The sequence below is a fragment of the Vitis riparia genome, chromosome 18 (assembly GCF_004353265.1).
Source record: "Vitis riparia cultivar Riparia Gloire de Montpellier isolate 1030 chromosome 18, EGFV_Vit.rip_1.0, whole genome shotgun sequence".
Classification (NCBI taxonomy): Eukaryota; Viridiplantae; Streptophyta; class Magnoliopsida; order Vitales; family Vitaceae; genus Vitis; species Vitis riparia.
In genome coordinates, this window is record NC_048448.1 from 36,428,350 (window position 1) to 36,449,226 (window position 20,877).

Sequence of the window (20,877 nt, forward strand, 5' to 3'; positions counted from 1 at the left end):
CATAATCTCATTGCGAAAATGGCGAATTTCAAAGCAATTTGCAGAGATCCAACGGCTCAGAATCCTCCAAATGTCTCGAGCTCAGGTATCTTCCGTATTCTCTTTCTGTTTGGTTACCGAGAAGCTGAAGGAAATTGAGCAACGAAAAGAATGGTTTCCAAGAGAAATAAGAAAACAGAAAAATCGCTCAAAAACTGAACCAAATAGTTGAAGTTCATTTTTCAGCAACCAAACGAAGGTTCCGGAGACATTCCTTTCGAAGGAAAACTGTGTTTGTTGATATGAAAGTTTAAAGATATTGAATTTCGATATTCTCTTTTCTCTTCGGTTGCCGAGGAAGTGACGGAAATTGAAAGATGAAAAAGGAAATTCTGATTTATATATGTATATATCCTCTTAGAAACTGAATGGAATAGTTGAAGTTTATTTCTCAGCAACCAAACGAAGGTTCCGTAAACATTCTTTTAGTGTAAAAGTGTTTGTTCATATGAGAGTACAAAGCTATTGAAACAAGGTTGAATTTACATAACTCTCTGACTTGATTTTCACTTTTTCCTGTTACGTATGAAATTGCTGCATTATTACTGATCAGAAAGTGCTTGTTGATTTATTTAATTTCTCATCAGAAGTTTGCTTTCGATCATCTTTTTCCTACACATGATGTGATTGCTGATACACAATGCCTTAGCATGCATTTACTTCTTCAATACATTCAAAAAGCATTTCATATAATTTTATATAAAACTGAAAATTAGTCCCGGATTATATTTGGAGAACCAAAACTGAGGATCTCCATGGGGTAAATAGGACCATCAATTTGATATAGGCCTGTTTGGATTGACTTTGAGAAGCCAAAATTCTTTTTTAAGCTCAATAAGAACTTCCGTATCCGTTAATTTTGTGTAAAGAACTTATGCCTTAAAAAGGAGCTTAATATGGTAGCGAAGAAAATGTTACTTTTATGCCGGTTTGGTTCATTTGTTCCAATAGTTTATAGCTTAAGAAAGAGCTTAATATGGAAGCCAACAAAATGTTGCTTCTTGTAGAAGCTCGATCGTGGCTTATGCAAAAAGTTATTTCATGTTTAATCAAATTTTAACAATAATGATATTAACTTTTAAAAATTGTGACTTTGGTTTCGACTTTAGCTTTGGCTTCCAACTAAACCCAAAAACAAAAGGCTAACCAAATAAGACCACCAACTATATGTATCTATATGCTATGAGCACAAAGTGTGTTCCTTAGGATCAAAAGCAATTGCATGGACAGGAAGTTATTCATAGGACCTACTTACTTGTAAGTTACTGTTTTCTTTTTCATTATAAGATTAATCATTACAATGAAAAAGGATTGTTTAAGTAACAGGGACAGATATTGAGGGGTACAAATTAGCCTTTCAAATTGAAAGTTGAGCAGTTTGAGCTGACAATTGACAAAGCCTGTTGGGTGACTCTGTGATTTGTTATAATGGTTGAATGGGGCTAACATTGTTTGGTGTAATGCAGGAAGTGGTGGGGTTTGTATGATGAGGAACACATGGAGAGATGAACAGCACCCATCATTCATCAACTTCATCTCCTCCTTCCTCAAAGCAAATTCTTTCCGTCTTAACTTCGTCCCGATTGCCCCTGTAACTCTCTTCCTTTGCCTGTCTTCTATGTATTTAGTGGTTCTCTCACTGATTTTTTTGAGATTTTTCATTTGTAGGATTTCATTTTCAACTGTGGTGGTTTATCAGTGGCCTTTGTTTTTGTTACAAACTGGGATGGTAACAACTACTTGCCAACCTTTAGCAGGTGGCCTTGCTTTTCTCATTATTTGGGTGTCTTGTTTTCTCTGTTTGAAGTAATGGGTCTTATAATTTGATAACAGTACACTAAGTAACTCTTAGGCTATATTTGATTCTTGGAAAGTTTAAGGGGAAAGAAAACTGAGAGGAAAAATATCAAGAAAGAAAAAGGTGAAGAAAATTTGGAAAAAAAAATTAAATTGTTGGCAAATACACCTTCTCCATACTTTCATCACCTTTATTTAAGGAAAATGGGGAGGAAGTCTTTCAACATTTCCCTTTGTATTTTTTTCCTCATATTTTTCCATCACATCCAAATATAAAAAAACCATTTTTATTAGCATTTATTTCGTTTCTTTATATTCTTCAGAAACCAAATATAACCTTATATTTAATTTTTGGCAATCCATTTTTTTTAATATTGTGTATAACTATGAGCAATATTCATACAGGGTAAAGAAACTGAAGGAGCAATTTGCACATCTCTACATTGTCGTCACGCTTTCAACCAGGGAGCAAAATGATTCTTTTGTGCACTCTTACTTCAAGTGAGTCATCCAAAACTAGAATATGCATTTTCGCCCAGTCTCTGATTACTGTTTGGCTGTTGGTGATTGGTGAAGGCTTGGAATGGAGCTTGGAAGGCCTACATTTGTGCCAGTTCAAGACATAGAGATGGGCTTTGAGAAGATCGTGAAGATAGCTCATGCCCATGGGGGTATAAGCCTCTTCTCTAAAGCTCATATCTCTTAACTCCTTTCAAGTAGTTCTTTAATTCTCAGTGCTGTATATTGCAGTATGTAAGAGGCAGGATGTGATATCCAAATTGAGGGCTGAGGTCAGTTGATTGAAGTTATTCTCTTGTTTTAATTGTGTGTCTCTGCTGTTGTCATTGTTAGCCTTTATTCTTACTTGAATCTACCCTTTCTTGTCTCTAAAGAGGAAGAAATCAGTGCAAGAAATGGACGTATTCCTAAGAGTAATCACTTCCATACCTGGAATTGATAACCATGATGCAAATTCGGTAATATCATTTAACACTACTGCAGACCTCTGTTTTTTTCTTTCTTTTTCTTTTTATCCTGATTGCATTCAATATGCAGCAGGTCAAGTTGTTTTTCCCTTACTGCAGGGGCTTGTCATGAATCATTCAATAAATATGAAAATGCATAATGTTTATATCATTCATTAATTTCATAACCATTGGCTTCCCAACAACCATTGCAGCCACATAATCTCTGAATCTTGAAATTCATGAAAATAGAAAACCCATAATTATTTTGTGGTTCTCAGAAGTAACTTAGAGGTGATATTAAGAAAGCCGAAGCTCCCATGTTTTTGTATTTATATATATGATATCAATTTTTGCATTTTCAAGTTCGAAACTTAAGATTCACCAAAGTGTTCAGTCTTATATAGTATTTTCTAAGAACAAAACATGAGGTAAGAATTTTCAACTGTCTTCTCTGTTCAGCTTAATCAAGCCATTGGTTCGGTCGAAGCAATTGCCAAAGCATCAAAGGATTATATTTTGGAGAACACGGACCTTTCATCTGACAAGGCGGAGACGATTACAAGGTTTTTCAGAGATCCAAAGTTTTATCTCAGTCCAAAAATCAATTGATAGGAGAAAGAACAAGGCAGATGAGAATTCAAATGAGTAGTGACAGTCTTGAGAAGGTCTCTTCAGCTCAAATTGTAAGTTTGTTGAATCCCTCTCCCTTGAATACACCTACATTTCTCTTAGTAGTGATATGATACCAGTTACTTGAAATTCTATATGATGATTTCTCCAATAATTTCTTTCAATGGAAGGGGGGAGGAAGAAGCAGGCATAACACAGCTAGGTTCATAAATCAAGTATTAGGGGTTAAGAACACCAAAAAGAAAGAAGATTTTCAATTCTCAAGATCTGCGTATTTTACTATGAACAAACACGCCTTCTGAGACGTCTTTGAATTTTTTCGGAAGATATTTTCGAAGTAGTTTTTAAAATTAATTATTCAACGTTCTCCAGGATGCTCTTAGTAATTTATTAGTGTCAGCAGGCTTAGGTGTTAAGAGAAAATGGCTCCAACTTGTCAATTGTCATCAAGAATTTGTTTAACCGAAATAATAAATCCATCCACCAAGAATTTCTTTGAAATTAAAAAAAAAAAAAAAAAAACAAAACAAAATAATACTACAATGAAACTGAAGGCATGGAGATGATTCCCGTGAAAAACGTGTTTAACTTGCAATGGTTTTATTAATAATACCTCTAATAACGTTTTTAACTTGTTCTGTTTTTATTAATAATGCTTCTGTCACAACACTTTTATTCATATTTAAAATGCATTTTTTTTTAAATGTGAAATAATTGCATCATCTAAAAATTATTCTTGTAAAAATGATTTTTAGAGTCCATTTGATTATGATTTTAGAAAACATTTTTTATTTTTCTAACATTTAAAATTTTTTATCTTTCGTTAAAAAGGTTATACTCTTTGAATTCATTGTCAAATCCACTTTTATTATCAATATTTTATATTATAAAAAATTATTTATGACCTTTTTTATCATTGTTTTTTAGAATAATTTTCTATTCTTCAAAATAAATAAGAAAAATGTTTTTAATTTTCTATTCTTAAAAACATAAAATAGGAGGTGTTTGAGGATTGTTTTCAAAAATAATTCTATTTAAAAAAAAAACTAAAAAAATACATTTAACAATCAGAAAATTGTTTTTTGTTTTCTATTCTCTAGAATAGAAAACATGGTAATTTTAGAAAATATTTTTTAGTTATTTCACTTGTTTTCTTTAGAGTTGTTTTAAAAAATAATTATATAAAAATATATGATGATTAAAAATAAAATTTTAAATATAAAAATTATTTATAAAACATATCTAAAAATATTAAAAACAAGTTAAAAATATTTCAGATTTTAAATAGACTTTTATTTTACAAAACACCATAAAATATTTTTCAAAAATTGTTAGTAAAAACTATTTTTAAGAATTATTTAAAAAAATAATTATACAAACATGTAAAATGATTAAAAATAAAGTATTAAATACAAGTAGATTTTTTTGGTTCGTAAGTAAACTTTTGTTTCTCAAAACATCATAAAACAATTTTTAGAAATTATTTAATTGTTCTCAAAAACTATTTTCTAGAATTGTTTTCAAAAACGGTTATACATTAATCTTTGGATATAAATTTAAAAAGATTTTTTATAACTTTAAAACCAGGCCTTGCACACCAGTTCTTTGAATATGCATCTGGCTCAACGTTCTTCAATTCTTTAGGAACTGCTGGCCGATTTTGTAACGTGTTACATAACAAAAAATTATTATACAACACAAAATGACTTTTTAAGGAAAAAAACTAACAATGCTAATCGAAGAACTGCTTCATTTGACTAACTAATTTCAAAAAGAAAAACGTTTCGTAGCATCAAATATGGCAATAGAAGCGAGATATACACAGCCCTAGAGAAACACTTACCATTTGTTCATCAGTAGAGAAAAAATCAGAATCTATTTATAGTCAAAGAACCAATAGAAAAAGAAAGAGTTTCGTCAAAACTCATTAATATATTTCTCGAAACAAAGGAAAAGGAAATAGAAAGATGAACAAGTTGCCACATTATTAGGTTCAATAATCCCTGAGATGAGTCTCTACACTACTTGTTATACAGTTTAAAGGCACAAACTGCAATATAGGACAGCTCAAATGCCAGTACCACAAGCTCAACCTAAAACAAAACTAATAATACTAATGAAAATAAAAGCAGAAAATGAAAATGCCACCTACCTACAGGCCCGAGTAGAGAAAAAACCAGAGGAATGGAGCCTGGGGGTCAAAATCGAATGCTACAAGCGTTCATGGCCAGAGAAACTGATACAATTATGATGGGGCGCCAAGGTAGGAGGCAAGGCGCAATATGTCGCTGAATATACCGCCGGCGGTTACTTGGGCGCCAGCACCAGGTCCCCGGACTATAAGAGGCTGGTTCTTGTACCTTGCAGTTGTGAAAGCAATGATGTTATCAGACCCGGAAAGCTGGGCAAAGGGGTGGTCGTTCTTGTATCTTCGCAGCTCCACGAGCCCCTTTTTGTTAACCACATCCACCACCCCTACGTATCTCAGGACCTGTAGGTATCAGAATTGCATGAGCAAATGGTGGAAATGTAAATTCGAAGTTTCATATCATCATATGAGGTAAAAGCATCTCACTGTGTTGCTGAACTGACCCTATTAAGAAAAGGAACTGGCTATGTGCCTTGCAACCAAGTTCTTGAGAGAGTAGACCCTCCCCTGACAATTAACATAACGTTTTTTCTCACCTTGAGATCAGTGCTTGTTTTCGGTATTTGACAAATTTTGGACTGAAAATGGTTGTTTGAGAAATTATTTTGACAACATGGTCTTTTTTTGAAACAAATTTGAGATGTTTTTAGTGTTTTTCATAGAGTGTTCTCAAAAACAATTGGAAATATGGAGAGTAGGCCAGGAAGTTTTTGCATTGTACATAGGTGCTCAGAAAACCATTTTTCATATTTATATTCTCAAACAAAATTCATTTCCAAAAACAATTGAAAATTATTTAAAAACCGTTCTTAAAAATGATTTTTGATGACTGCTTTCAAAAACATCAAATAAGACATAAGATACTTGAACTACTCTATATATGGTATTTTAACACATCGCCTCAAGATACATGGCAGCCAATGGCATGATGATAGTAAAAAAAAAATTCAAAATGAGGTTATTTATAAAATTGTAGAGTTGATCCTATACCAGCACTTGTGGTGGTGGCTCCCAGTTTTTGCAATTTACCCTTATCCAGGATACCAATCAAACATGCTTACTTTTTCAGACAGGTCTAATTAACAGTAGTGCCTTAGAGATACTTACTTCCCCTGCATCCTCAGCATCTTGTAGTTGCTTAGCCAAGTCTTCGTCGTATTGTGGCAACTGCTGCATAAATTCATCGGCTGATGCAGTAGCCTGCAGCAAGTCATCATAACCACAATATTGAATATGGATTTGTGTTTACCGCAGTTCTGTTCACAAAGACATAAACCTAGTTCTTACTCTTAATGGTTCTGGCACGAGACTTTGAACAGGAGTATCCACAAGTTCCAGTTTTAGACCAGATTCTCTAGCAAGAATTATCACCTGCAAAATGGCAGCTGCTTCAGGAGCCCATGATATCTTTCTGTATTTATATCATAGTAAATCTAACAAAAATATAATTGCTGCCTTGATACAAGTGAGTGGCATCTATTGACAGTAAAGAGGGGGTTCCAAATAGATATCATGAAGCAATAATAGTGAGTAGATAGTTGCAGTGCCCAAAATCTTTCTGGATCTCATGCCATGTGCTGACTGCATATCGAGTAGTGATCACTTCACCCAGCCACCTATTTTAATTGGATGAGAGTGACAGCCAACAAGTAACCACACAATTTTACCCCTATTTTTCAAAGAAGTTGAAAAATGGCCCCTCCCCTGTATATTGAGTAGGGAAATTTTTGTTGGAGATCCAACTGTCTGGAAATTTAAGAGGGAATTTACTGATCAAATGGCCCCTCCCCTGCATTAGGCAAGTTGTAGTGGCAAGGATGGAAACACAATGATGTCCCATGTCCATTTAATTAACCCAAATTTAAGCTTGTATTACCTTTCTGGCAACATCTGTTCCAGATAGATCATCCCTTGGATCTGGCTCGGTATAACCAGCCTGTTTGGCCTCCATCACCACCTCACTGAATCTTCGTGTGCCCTTAAAGTTGTTGAAGATATAGCTCAAAGTCCCACTGCCCACGAAGAGAAAGCCTTGCATTAAAAGACATGTAGCACATATTTCTGAAGCAACAAGAATTTAGATGCTAGTAAAACAACTTGATCGCTAATTTTTTTTTTCCCCTAATAATTTTATTTGTTCATTTATTTTTGTTACTTGAAGGTGTTTGCCCAACCTGAAAATGCCTTCAATGCGCAATATTTTGTCTCCAGTTTCAAGGAGACCTCGTAAGGTGCTAATGATTGGGAGGCCGGCCCCGACAGTAGCTTCATAGAAGTAATGTGTATACGATTGCCTCTGAAGAGCCCTCAACTTCAAATACTGGATTTGACAGTGATCACGTCATATAAACCCATACATACATTTGATAAAACTAAATTCAAGGGAGAAAAAGAAAGATATTTTCTCAACTATTGTTTACCTTGGATTGAGGAATATTTTGTTCTTAGTTAAAAAGAAAAATTAGGCATTTGTCACCCAAAGAAACAGAAATTCAACTCTGAATAAGAACTGAGCAGGAAAGCAGTTTATCATCACAAATTAAAATGGATTCCTTGCATAATAACAGGGTATTTGATGATGGATCCAGAAAAACATGACAACCAATTTATTATTTTAGTGGCTTAGGAGTTAACAGCAATTTATTTTTAAGAACATCACTGTGTTTCTCCTCTCTCAGATATTTTAATGGCTTTAGGAATAGAATTTGATTGCTAGAGTTAACTACATTGGATGGGAAAACTTAATGTGTGTCAACTAGTTTTTAAGGCTTCTAAAAGTCTTTTCTATAGCATTCCTGCCCTTTCTGAGTCATTTCAAACCTTTGTGCACTCCCTTCTAAAAGGTTCAATATCCACTAGGGCCTTGGCCCTCCCAGAAGCACCCTTTTATTAAAGTCCCAACTCATCCACCATCCTATACCTTGTGACCATGCCAAATGCTCTACTTTAATTTGTTCCAATTCAATAATGATCATTCTCCTTAATTACCAGGTATAAAATGACTGGATCTCACAGAAATAGCTGAAAATGCAAATTAGAAAAGGCCATCCTTTTCTGTGCAAAAAACAACACATCATGTTGCATGTTTGATTTGAGTCACCCGTGTGTACAAATGTGTTAAAGGAGTGTCACACCCAACATGATATCAAACATAGGCGTTGCTCCTCTTTCGAAATGTACATGCTGAAGCCGACTCATTGGAACTCTCTTTCCAGGGTAAGGGGTGGAATACAGATTTAGACAAGTGCTTTATTGGTGTTTAATTGACTCATTTGGTTCAAATAAACACAATTATTCCAGGATTTGAGCATTCCTAGGGAGGAGATCTGGGGCGGAGTTTTATTATCAAGCCTCCCCCTAGACCGTGGTTAAAAAATTCAAAAATGCATTGGACAAGTTAAAAAGTAAAATAACAGAATAGAGTAAAAGCAGACAGGTTGACCAAGTTTTTCGTAGATTCAAGACCTAAATAATTTTATGAGCTAACTTGACCAGCCAGGGGATACGTCACTGGTTCACCAATGTGATCTTCTGCTCCAATTTGAGACTGCAATCACTACCTAATGTGTATGCCATGAGTAACTTAATTTTCGAGTTGAAGCAAAAAACTAACAAGCAAATCAAGCAAACCAAAAATTCAGATTTTAATCAGAAAACATTTATGCACGAAAGGAACAAACAAAATTTTTTAGAGTAAATCATAACCAGATAGATGATACCTGATCAAGTGGACCGGAATTTGCTTTTTTGTTTGGGGTGATTACATGAATCCCTTTTCGCAACCATTCATGGTAATGGCTAGCAACATTAGAGTCTGCTGTACAATCCACCAACGCAGTATTTGGGATAAAATGGTTCCCATGCACATGGTTAACGAATTTATGCATGTCACCCACTTCTCCTTTCTCCTTTATAAGTTCTCTCCATCTTGATAAGTCAATTCCCCTACAACCATGGATGAAATTTTTGAGAGAATTCTTGGAAGATAATTAGATGGAAGAAATATAAATTGTCTCATTCATCAACTTAAAAGTCACCACAAATGTGACAAGCAAGCGAAAAAAGTATCAGAAAGACAGAAGACAAAGATGATGGAACAATTTTTCATTAATAGAATAATAAAAAAGAGGAAGAGTACCAGGATTTGTACTCTTCAGCACATAAAACTAAGAGAAAAGACCATTTGATATTAGGAAGCATAGCAACAGGGATGCATTTGAAGCATTTAACAGTCAGGTTTCTAATAATGCAAGGATCTACTAAACTAACAAAGTGAGCCTGGCAACATGGAACAAGAAATTTGCATAAGAAAGAAACCAACAAACAAGAAATATATTTTCCTCCTTATGTGCACATCACACTGGAAAAGATAACTAAGGGTTCCAATATCACCAAAATTGAGGTAAATCCTACCACAATAGTTAAATAGGGTGAGAAAATGCAAAGTCCAAGACCTAAGGAGTTAATAGAATCCTGTAAGGCTTAAACTGCACAAAAATTCCAATCCTGTTTTCTAGCTATGAAATAAGAATCCCCTGCAAAGGGATTGTTGATAGGATACAACTTCCTGTTTAATCTGTGGTTTGTGGAAATTCCCTCAATGTATTATTTCATAATTCCATAGAGTGTTCATTTGTATTTGATGCTCAGTGTTTTTGGCTCTGTATGCAATTTGAGTTTACTTTTTGCCTTATTACAATAATCAATTTCCTTTCAAAAAAAAGAAAAAAGAAAAGCACGTCAGAAACCATAAAGAGATTATAATTTGGAATACCATAGATGGCACGTTTTTTCAGACTGGAAGAAGATTGAGATAATGCAGTTTTGCAAGTTCCTAACTAGCATTGTAAGGTGTTGAAGGTGAAAATGAAGAAATGTTCAGTAGGCATAGATAGACTTGAAATGGCCGCTCAAAAGAAAAACTTATCAAGGAGATCATGAAATTTTCTAGTAGAATCAAATAAGAGGGACGATAGCTCAGAAGGGTCATGCAGATTGGAGGAAGCAGAGGGCAGGGTGCATTCTGGTTGGCAGGTGCTTTGTCTGGTTAAGTGGGATTACCTCTGATATGCAGCACTCTTCCATCCTGATTATATAACCAAATCAACTAGGGATCCTATGATGAAGCAGTTTTATAAGTTCATGAAAATGATTGTTCACACTTCCCTTCATCCCCAAGTCTTATCACTCTCCAACATATAATATGATGGAAAGAGATCTGAAAAATATCAGATAAAATTTTAGGAAGTTACACAAAAAGCCCACAAAGCAATGATATCTTGACACTAGGTTTAATTATACAAAACCAACTACATGGATTGGTACTTCGTATAACCACATTCATGTTCAGAATATAAGCCTTCTCTTGTCGTCCATTAACTGACTTCATAGTCCAAAGATCAAGCCATCGCAACTCCATCAACAATATCCAGGTTGTAGAGGTAAAACTCACATCCTTGGGTTGGTTTTAGACCCCTAAAAAGTTTGCTCCAATGGTAGAAAATAAGAAAAGATGCTCATATTCCTTGGACATTCACTATTCTATTTTAAGAATGAATAATTGTTCTATACATTTTAACTAATCTCTGGTGGACATGCACCAAGGAAAATTCCCAAGGGCCAAGCATTATGAGATAGATCATAGAAATATTTTATGTCTGAAATCGTTTCTCTTGCCCATTAAAAAACCTCAATTTTTTCTCACAAAGTGCACAAAGAATACTGTAGGAACATTACTGAACAACTTTTTATTCCTTTTTCAAGGTTGTGATATGTTTGTGCATACCATCATAGACAAAGGGCACAGAGATGCAGGTTTCAATATGTAAATTAACCGATATACACTTGATGTCATATAAAAAAAAATAGCAGAGTTCTTTTTTTCTTTTTGTTCGTCTGATGGTTAATAGGAAATGTGGTTATGTTCCCCCCTCACCAAGAAAAGCAATATGGATTCCAGTACATAAAGATGAAAAGCAATAACTTACGAATCACTCAAAAGCATTGTCCTTGAGCCTGTAATTCCCATCACACGCAAATCAATGTTAAAGTCTTCCTTAAGGACAGCTGCCTGCCAAAACAATGTCCATAATATGTTTAAGTTCAGAAAAATGAGAACTGGCTAACTTACAAACTGAACCATTTCAAACTCAGTAATAATGTTTATCGAAAAGTTGCTAAGCTATAACAAAGGAAATAATATTCAAAGAGGTAACTTTACTAGCAAGTGTCTTGCCTGTACTGCCATATTCAGCAGTACAGAAAATGGGTATTCAAGGAGTCAGGACCCCCAGTCTGAACCCTAGCCAGCATGTGTCTCATGTTTGTCATCTGTATGTGATTAAATAAAAAATACGATCTCTAATTTTGACACATGTCCACATAACAAATGCCCAGCCATACCCATGTCTGACATGTTGGACATTGTGACAACAGCCCTTGGGGCTGTGATGACGCTTCCTATGTTGAGAATTATCAGAGCAGCTACAAAAACAGTCTCATTGTTAAAAAGGCTTGAAATCCTGTGTTTGGATGTTTTCTGAATCATGTTATGCTTAAGAAAAGGCTCCAGAATTAAATGAAGCAAAGATTACAAGTTGTTATTGCACTTCTAATTTTGTTAATGGTGCTGCCAGAGTTTCTTTCCAAGCCTAAAATACTCTTCAACAAGGAGACCCTCCATCCCCTTTGCTGTCTACTCTTGTAGATGATCTTACATTCACCTTAAGGCCAAAAGCATTGGCCTAGGTATAACATCTACATCCCAATCTCCAGTTCGCTGACTATAGCATATTCCTTTTTGAGGCCTTTTTCAGGGTAGCAACATTTTAACCAACAAAGGCTTTTTTGTTATAGGTACTTTTAACTACCAAAGTCCTAGGACCTCATGCTTGAAAAGATCAAAATAAGCGTCAAGCTCCTAAAAAAACAATAAGTTCCCCAGTGGTAGAACCACACTTTTAGAATAACCATATAAATAGGGTCCTTAATTTTGTCTTCTTTCATAGGTAATAAAAGTTGTATATTTAAGGGCTAAAGGGGGTGAACCTCAGTACAAAGGCAGTAAATAAAGGACCACCCAATCACTGTGGGAAACAAGGTCCTTAATTAAATAAATTATGTTTCTAATAATTTAGTAGTAACAGTCAAGGGTACCAAAACAATGATCTTTCAAATAATTAAAACCAATGGAACTGTTTCATATCCAAACTTGAAAATTATTCCTCAAGTGCTAATGGTTGCGTTAACTACAGTAGAAATGAAGAGATAAAAAGCACCTGATCCCTGAGCTGGTCAAGTAATGTGCCACCAATCAATCCAGGTCCAATAATGCCCATTGCTATTGTGGTTCTTGAGAGATAAAACCTTGAGTGGACAGCTTTTAGGGCCCTTATACAATCTTCTCGCTTGACAACTACAGTTATATTATACTCAGAGCAACCTTGAGCTATGGCACGGATGTTAATATTAGCCTGCATGACAATAACAATTTAAAAACTCATCACAGGAAAAATGAAAACATAAAACAATAACATTCAATTGCACAAAAAGAGTTTTTAGAAATAGGTATCCACACTGGAGTACATAGACAACAAGTAGGTACAAATTCCAAAGATGATAACTGTACTAATAAAAAATATGGTATAACATGATAATTTAGCAAACTATCACTCTAGTTTAAAAGAATATATTAATTCAACTTACTTTAGCCAGTGCACTGAAAAGACTGGCACTGACTCCAGGTGTACTCGCCATTCTCTGGCCAACCGTGGCCAAGATGCTACAGTTTGGTACCACCGCAACCTGAGAAGTGAGAAGAGCTTGTTAATCAAGAATGTAACAAAAGAAATAGACAAATGCCTCATAAAATTAAACTTAACTGGGCCCATTGATAAGTATGGCTCGTGGAAATTTGATTTTTTTTTAAATAATCAACAAGCAGACAGACCCACTATAACAAGTGTAACCTTGCTATCACTTTATGAGATACCAAGTAACAAAATGCACTCACAATGACCCATAAGCATGATACATCATAACTAAATCATAATATTGAATCAGTTAATCATGTGCAGAAGTTTACTCATATAAAAGAACTTATCAAAAATATATGTATATCTATAAAAGAAGAGCACCTGAGAAAGACGACCAGCATCCAAAGCCTGACGGAATCTAGATTGTAAAGCTTCAGCAACAGCTTCTACTTCCTTCTCGGGAACAGCAAAACACACAGAATGCTCACTACTAGCCTACACAAGACCAATCACTAAGCATCTGAGATTTACTAAATCAGACTACCATTAAACTGAAATCAAATGATGAAACCAGATGATGACCTGTGATATCATAATAACATTAGCTCCCACATCTTTCACAGCAGAAAAAATGGCACTAGCTGTACCAGGAACACCAGCCATTCCAGTTCTGGAGGGCAGAGAGAGAGAAGAGGTTTCAAAGGTGGAATATGAATAGGTTATAACACATTTACAATTTCAAGAAGATACAGCAACAACACAGTAATACAGGGCTCACCCTTCAACATTTATGAGTGCCACATTGTCAATTGTTGCAAACCCTTTCACAGGAGACTCCAAACGCTGGTTACCTTCATTTTCATCAACAGAAGGCCGACAAATCATTGTTCCAGGTGCAGAGAGATTGAAAATATTCCTTATTACAATTGGAATGCCATATTGCATCACTGGAATGATGGTGCGGGGATGCAGCACATTTGCTCCAAAATATGACTGCACATCCAGGTAAAATTTATGTCAAAAATGCAAAACTAGCAAGTTTCAGAAACTCTGAGACGTAGTAGAGGAGCAATCAAGTTCACCATTTCCCAGGCCTCTTGGTAAGACAGTTGATTCAGTATCACGGCCTCAGCAACTGCATGAGAAATGTTATTTAGCATTGTGATCAAACCCAGGTTGATGTTGAATAGAAAATTCACAATGGTACCCTCCATTATCATAAAAAAATCCACAAGCAAACTATAAAGAAGATGTAGATTGCCCATAAACAGTTACGAGGATCAACACAGTTCTCAACTACAAGTTCAAAGATGAAACTATTCTCATATGTGACCTAAAATGGACTAAGCAAACATTTTAGTACCAGTTCAAACCTTTTCTGGGGTCTGCACTGTACACACCATCAACATCTGTCCAAATTGTGACCTGACGAGCCCTGAATAAAGCGCCCATTATAGCTGCAGAGAAATCACTTCCATCTCTCTTTAAAGTTGTAGGAATATTTTGAGGTGTACTAGCTATGAAACCAGTAGCAACAATTGTCTTAGATGGGTTTTGGAAGAACCATTTCTCAAGTCTCATTTCAGATTCTACAAAATCAGGATCAACTTGATCAGCACTAGTAGGGTTTACAATAAGGACATCCCTTGTATCCATCCATTTGCAATCAATGCCTTTCTGCATCAAAAGAATGGAAAACTAGCAATTTCAGAAAACTTGAGATGGTTAAAAATATCAAATATTCTTTAAATAAAGAGGAAAACAACCACTAGACCTTTCTGACAACAGATGATAACATCTGGGCAGACCATAGCTCTCCATGTCCTACGATAATATCTGAAAAGAGCTCTGATGCATGACCAGCTGCAATACATTACACACATAAGTCAAGATAGTAACCCCTACTTTAGAAGCATTGAAACTTCAAAATGATAAGAAAACAAAAATCTTGTATTAGTAGAAGTGAAAATAAAATTAAAATAAACCTCTAAGGATTCCTTTCAAAATCAATATCAGCTACAAGATGGAGCAAAGGCAATATTATTGTAGCTGCTTTGCCAAAATCATGAATCACTATGCCCTTATGAAAATCCAACTATAGTATATTCTCACAAAAAATGAAGGTATATTTCATAATTTAACCTAAGAAAAGTAACAGAATTAAACTTAGAAGAAAAGGATACGTTATCCAACTATTCATTAACAAAGAATATAAATTAAGTACCAAACGGTTAAATTGTCAGGATCCTCTGCATGTGTGTGCATGTCTGAGAGAGAGAGAGCTATGGCTATAATACCTATATATATTGCCCGAAGCATCTCTTTGATTTCATTGATGTCATGGTGCAACCGTGATAAGAAACTAGCAAGATCATCCCATCAAGCAGATCAAGTGCTGTTAATCTGTGCTTTTCTAAAACAGCATCCACTGCAGATATATAGGAGTCATCTCGTGATTGTGCTTTGTAGATGAGGTCATACATCATATCTGTCACCTTTGACATTGCAGACACAACCACTAACTTCCTTTCCGAATCATCTTTAACAATTATCTCTGCAACATTCTTGATCCTTTCAGAGGTTCCCACACAGGTGCCACCAAACTTATGGACAGACCAATTGTCACCTTTGGGAAGCTGAACTTTTTCCATGGACTTGTCCAATGAAACATCTGTGGGTGAATGGACAGGAAGGTAACAGAACTCAATCATATAGTTATCATTTATAAGATTGTAATCATGAATTTCAAAACATCAGGTACATATAGAGGGAAGGGAACAAACCCATAACTGAAGCAGAGATGAGTGGCGTATTTGATGACTTTCTTCTCCCCCACTGACAAACATAACCCATTCTGAAACAGAAAATGTTAACATAAACCCTAATAGGAAACCAAAAATTGAATTACAATCAAAGAGGATAATTCAGACTCGCCTATCAAAAAAAAAAACAGAGGATAATTCAGACTCTTCAGAGGGATATTAGCCCAACTCTGTTACAACATGCAACGATCATCAACATAAGAATGCACACACAAAGAAAAGAAGTACACAAAAAGTAAGCTAAAGCTAAAACAAAAAGGTACAGGAAACAAATAACTAGGCAGTTCAACACAAATTACCACCAAAATATTTGTGACAGAGTGATTACAGCCCATATCATTTGAATGGCTTTGAAGCACACAGTGCACTTTGATGTCTACCTCCAAATGCACGTGCAGTATGCCTATATGCATACAAAAAGAAGTTTGGACTAAATGCAATATTTCAGTTACTATTCTTGTATATTATGGAACACCTAACATACCCATGAGTTGACTTCTTAATCTTGTCAATCATTTAGTTTTTCTAGACTTCCCAACAAACTGGTCAATCTCTTCTAAAAGCACATCTACCGAGTTAACAAATTGATCTTCCATTATAACTGTATATTAACATTTTGTAATCCATTTTATTTTATAGCAATATAGTGAGGGCAAAGTGACTAATTGCTTTAATGCAAGACCTTGATCAATTGCATGACCAAAACAGGATCACATGGCAAAATTATATTTTTGTTATGTAATCTTTCCGATACAATCGAAGACCATATGGGTTCCTAATCCCAATCATCATGAAGATGGCTATAAAAATCCTACTTCAAATTAATCATTGTTGCACACAGCTCAACCTAAGAGCAACCATATGAAGGACACTGAAATTCTGAAAAGTATGTTTAAGATGAAAATTCTTAGGTCAAAGTTCTACAATTGACAGTTTCCAATATTAAGAAGTTCAACTCTAATGGAGGAATTTATGGAATGGACCTCTTCTTCTAGCCAATCCAACTATTAAACTCACTAGAATATTCAAAACAGAGCTTAGTCATCAACTTCCATTTCCAAGCAAAAAATGCAAGCTCTTCAGAAATCAAGAAAGTGCAGGCAAAAAATCCCTCCACACAACCAAAGCAATTTGACAATCAAAAATTTTGTTCATTTCTTTCCTTTTCACTTTTGGTCCTTCTCCTCCATTTTCTCAGCAACCAAACAAAATCCTGAGCTTTTCAGGCCACTGAAAAAATGCAGGAAAAGAAAGCCTCCTCACCAACCTTAATACAACCATCTGAAATAACATAACAAGCAAGAAAATTTTCATTTTCTTCCCACCACTGCACAGGAACCAAACAAAAACCCAAACTGTTTAGCCACTAAGAAAATGAAAAGTAAACCTTCATATCCCAACCTTTCACAAAAATTCAGAACAACATAGCAAATAAGAAAATAACTAAGGGCCTATTTGGGAGCTGTTTTTGAGAACAATTTTCTATTCTCCATAACAAAAAAGATAGAAAACGCGTTTGGCAATCAAAAACTATTTTATGTTTTCTATTCTTAAGAATAAAAAATTGAGTGTTTTTAGAAAACATCTTTTAATTGTTTTCACTTGTTTTGTGAGAACTATTTTAAGAAATAATTATACAAACATGTAAAATGATTAAAAATAAAACACTAGATATAAAAATTATTTTTAAAATACATTTAAAAATATTAAAAATAGGTTAAAAACATTTTAGGTTTCTAAACAAACATCTGTTCTACAAAAATTAGAGAATAGTTTTCAAAAACTGTTCTCAAAAATTATTTTTCAGAATTGTTTTCGAAAACAGCTACCAGACTTAATTTTCTTTCCATTCTTTTTCCACCACTTTATCATGGTCCAAACAAAACCCAAGCAATTCAGCCACCAATAAATGTAGGAAAACAATGCCTCCATACTCAAGCTCGATAAACCCTTTTGAAACAAGAAACTTCATTTTTTTCTGTCAGTTTTCCACTACTTTCCTGTGAACCAAACAGAACCAAGCTATTCTGCCACCAGTAAAATGCGGGAACCACCCGACCCCAACACAACCGTTTGACACAAGCAAAAAAAGGGAAAAGAAAAAACTCATTCTCTCCTCATTTCTTTCCTACCACTTTTTCGGGAACCAAAAGTGAAAACAGAGAACCTAGAAAACGAAAGTAGAAACAAAGTACAAAAAAGAAACAATACACCAAACAAGAAATTCGTTCATTTCTTCCCTCCCTTCCATCCCAGAAAAAAAAAAACCCACAAAACAACACTCCCCAACTCAATTCTATTTCCTCTCCTCAATTTTCTCAGCAACCAAACAAAACACCAAGCTGTTCGACCACCGAGCAAGTGCAGGAAAAAAAAGCCTTCACATCCCACGCCAACATAACCGTTCGAAACAACAACAAAGACATTTCCTTTCCTTCTCTCTTCCACACTTTTTCGGGCACCAAACAGAACCCCAAGCTATTCCGCCACCAATAACAAGCAGAAAAAATAAAATGAAACGAAAACAAAACGCCGCCGCCTCCACACATAATCCCAACAAACCACTAGATTAGACACACCCAAAACAAAAACGATCTCTTTTTCCAGCACTTTCTCTGAAACAAACAGAATCAAAACCTAGAAAAGCAAGTGCAAGAAACAAAATTGAAGAGAAAACTCACTTGCAGATCGGTAATTGGTGGAGAGAAGAGAAAGGCCCGCATCGAGAATTGAAGATCTTATTCGAATTGGAATCGGGAGAGAGTGCATTTTGCGAAGAGAGCTTACAGAGAGAAGAGGAGATTGAAGAAGAGAGCGCCATGGCTGAAGAAGAGCGAGTAGAGACACAGAGCGTGGCGGCTTGGGGGTGATAATTGATAATTAGGTAGGTAGGAGGGATCAAGTGCAAGTCGAATTTTTTTCTTGACCAATTAGAAACGGACAACTGGCTAAACAAAAGTATTATCTATGGGCAGTTGGCATGGTTTGGCTGTCACCATTCACAGGGGAAAATTGAAGGGTCAGAGATGCTGTGTACTACTACTATAGACACCAGTCATTTTAATAATTTGGATTTTTTTAAAATATTTTTTACAAAATAAAAAAAAAATGAGTAGATTCCTTTTAATTTAAAAAATAAAAATATAATTATTCTAAAATAAACATTAATTCAAACATCTATCATTCATCACATATTATATAGGCCAAGCCATGCCCAATGCCTTTTCGAATCAAGCACCCATCACATGAAATTAATCCTATATTTTATATAAAATAAATAAATCTTAAAAATAAAGAATTAAATAATATAGAATTGGTCAAATAAAGAAATTCTTTAATTATATTAAAAATGTGTATATTTAATTATAAACATTCACATCAAATGAAATTCATATTCAAATTCAATTTCTAATTCATTAAAGTATGATTTAATAATAGCAATTTTATAATTTGAGGGATAGGTGATTTCAAAGAAAAGTCATGGTTGAAGGTAGACACTTATTTAGCACATATTAATCATTAACCCCCTTTTTAAATATTTCCTTTACAAATTAATAAATATTTTACCAAAATATACAATCTCGACATTGAAATGTGGGTTGGATTTTCTCTTTTATTTAAGTAATTTATTGATGATATTATTTTTATTCTATTTCTAAAATGTGTTTGGTAGTGAAACATATTTAGCATTTCTAATACTTTAATTATAAAAAAATTTAAGTGTTAAAAATATTAGAAACGTTTTCTAAAATTACTGTCAAACAAGCTCTTAGTAAAAAATTATATGTGAAAGTATTTTTACTTGAAATGTTTTTTCAAAAAATGATTTTAAAATAATTACCTATGAAGCGTTACTCTAAAAAAACATTAAAAGTAATTTTTAAACACTATAAGTGATTTTTCAAATTTTAAAAGATGTGTCCTAAATTTTTTCAAACATGTGATATTATTTCAAAAACATTTTTTATGATAAAAACACTTCTTAAAATTACTATAAAATCAACTTGAAATATTTTTTTTAAAAGTGTTTTTAAGATAATTATTTTCTTAAAGAGCATTTAATAGTAATTTTATGAAGTGTTTTTAACATTTCTAATATTTAAAAAATAAAAATTTTCAACTGTTAAAAAGACTAAATATTTTTCAGAATCACTATCAAACGTACTTATAAGTGTTTTTTTAAAAAATACTATAAGTGATTTTTTAAAATTTTAGAAGTGTTTCCTAAATTTTGTCAAATATTTAAGAGTTGGTATGAAATTGTTTGTACTCAAAATGTTTTTAGTGGAAATATTTTATCAAAAAATGTTTTTTAAAAAATCACGTATAAGGTGTTTCTCAAAAAAACCATATAAGGAAAAATTTTCAAATTTTTGAAAGTTTTTTTTAAAAAACGGATCCGAAAATCAGTGCAAAACGAAATCAATTTATTTTTAAAAATACTTTTTAAGTTAAATGGGTTTCTAAAATCACCCCAAACATCAGTAAAAAGCGTCAAAATTGAGGATTTCTTAAAAATAAAAATAAAATAAAATAAATCCTAGCTTCATAGAGTTGTTTGTGACTCGTGTCTTTTTCCTTTTGTCTTCATCAATCTTAGAGTGGGGCCCAACAAAATAATAAAAGCCAAAATGATACTGCCAACCGAGGTCTGTCGCTTTCCGATGTGGGTATGTGGTTTGAACTCAAAGCTTTTATTTTTACTTTTTTGTTGTAAT

General features: G+C 34.1%; 2 protein-coding genes across 2 annotated transcripts; one reads left to right on the forward strand and one right to left on the reverse strand.

Moving 5' to 3' along the window:
- Nucleotides 1–6: 6 nt before the first annotated feature.
- LOC117907689 (protein PARTING DANCERS-like) lies at nt 7–3,585 on the forward strand. The gene is made up of 8 exons (XM_034821315.1): nt 7–85; nt 1,506–1,630; nt 1,708–1,796; nt 2,242–2,337; nt 2,413–2,507; nt 2,587–2,627; nt 2,730–2,813; nt 3,264–3,585. The coding sequence occupies exons 1-8, from the start codon at nt 19–21 to the stop codon at nt 3,411–3,413; spliced, it is 747 nt and encodes a 248-aa protein (XP_034677206.1). The 5' UTR covers nt 7–18; the 3' UTR covers nt 3,414–3,585.
- Nucleotides 3,586–5,333: 1,748 nt separating this feature from the next.
- LOC117907174 (bifunctional aspartokinase/homoserine dehydrogenase 1, chloroplastic-like) lies at nt 5,334–19,002 on the reverse strand. Its single transcript, XM_034820614.1, is given in 19 exon segments — nt 5,334–5,925; nt 6,691–6,783; nt 6,871–6,954; nt 7,460–7,595; nt 7,758–7,903; nt 9,303–9,528; nt 11,571–11,653; nt 12,861–13,055; nt 13,288–13,386; nt 13,719–13,832; nt 13,920–14,007; nt 14,116–14,330; nt 14,420–14,472; nt 14,711–15,014; nt 15,112–15,200; nt 15,635–15,715; nt 15,718–16,008; nt 16,121–16,191; nt 18,841–19,002. Coding segments are annotated over 19 exon segments (2,754 nt in total). The 5' UTR covers nt 18,981–19,002; the 3' UTR covers nt 5,334–5,679.
- Nucleotides 19,003–20,877: the final 1,875 nt, after the last annotated feature.

Bases quoted from the DNA above. Each gene is read 5' to 3' on its own strand.
- LOC117907689 (XM_034821315.1), top strand. From the start codon at position 19: ATGGCGAATTTCAAAGCAATTTGCAGAGATCCAACGGCTCAGAATCCT. The intron at 1,631-1,707 runs GTAACTCTCTTC...TTTCATTTGTAG, and splicing joins ACTTCGTCCCGATTGCCCCT to GATTTCATTTTCAACTGTGG. The intron at 2,338-2,412 runs GTGAGTCATCCA...TGATTGGTGAAG, and splicing joins TTTGTGCACTCTTACTTCAA to GCTTGGAATGGAGCTTGGAA.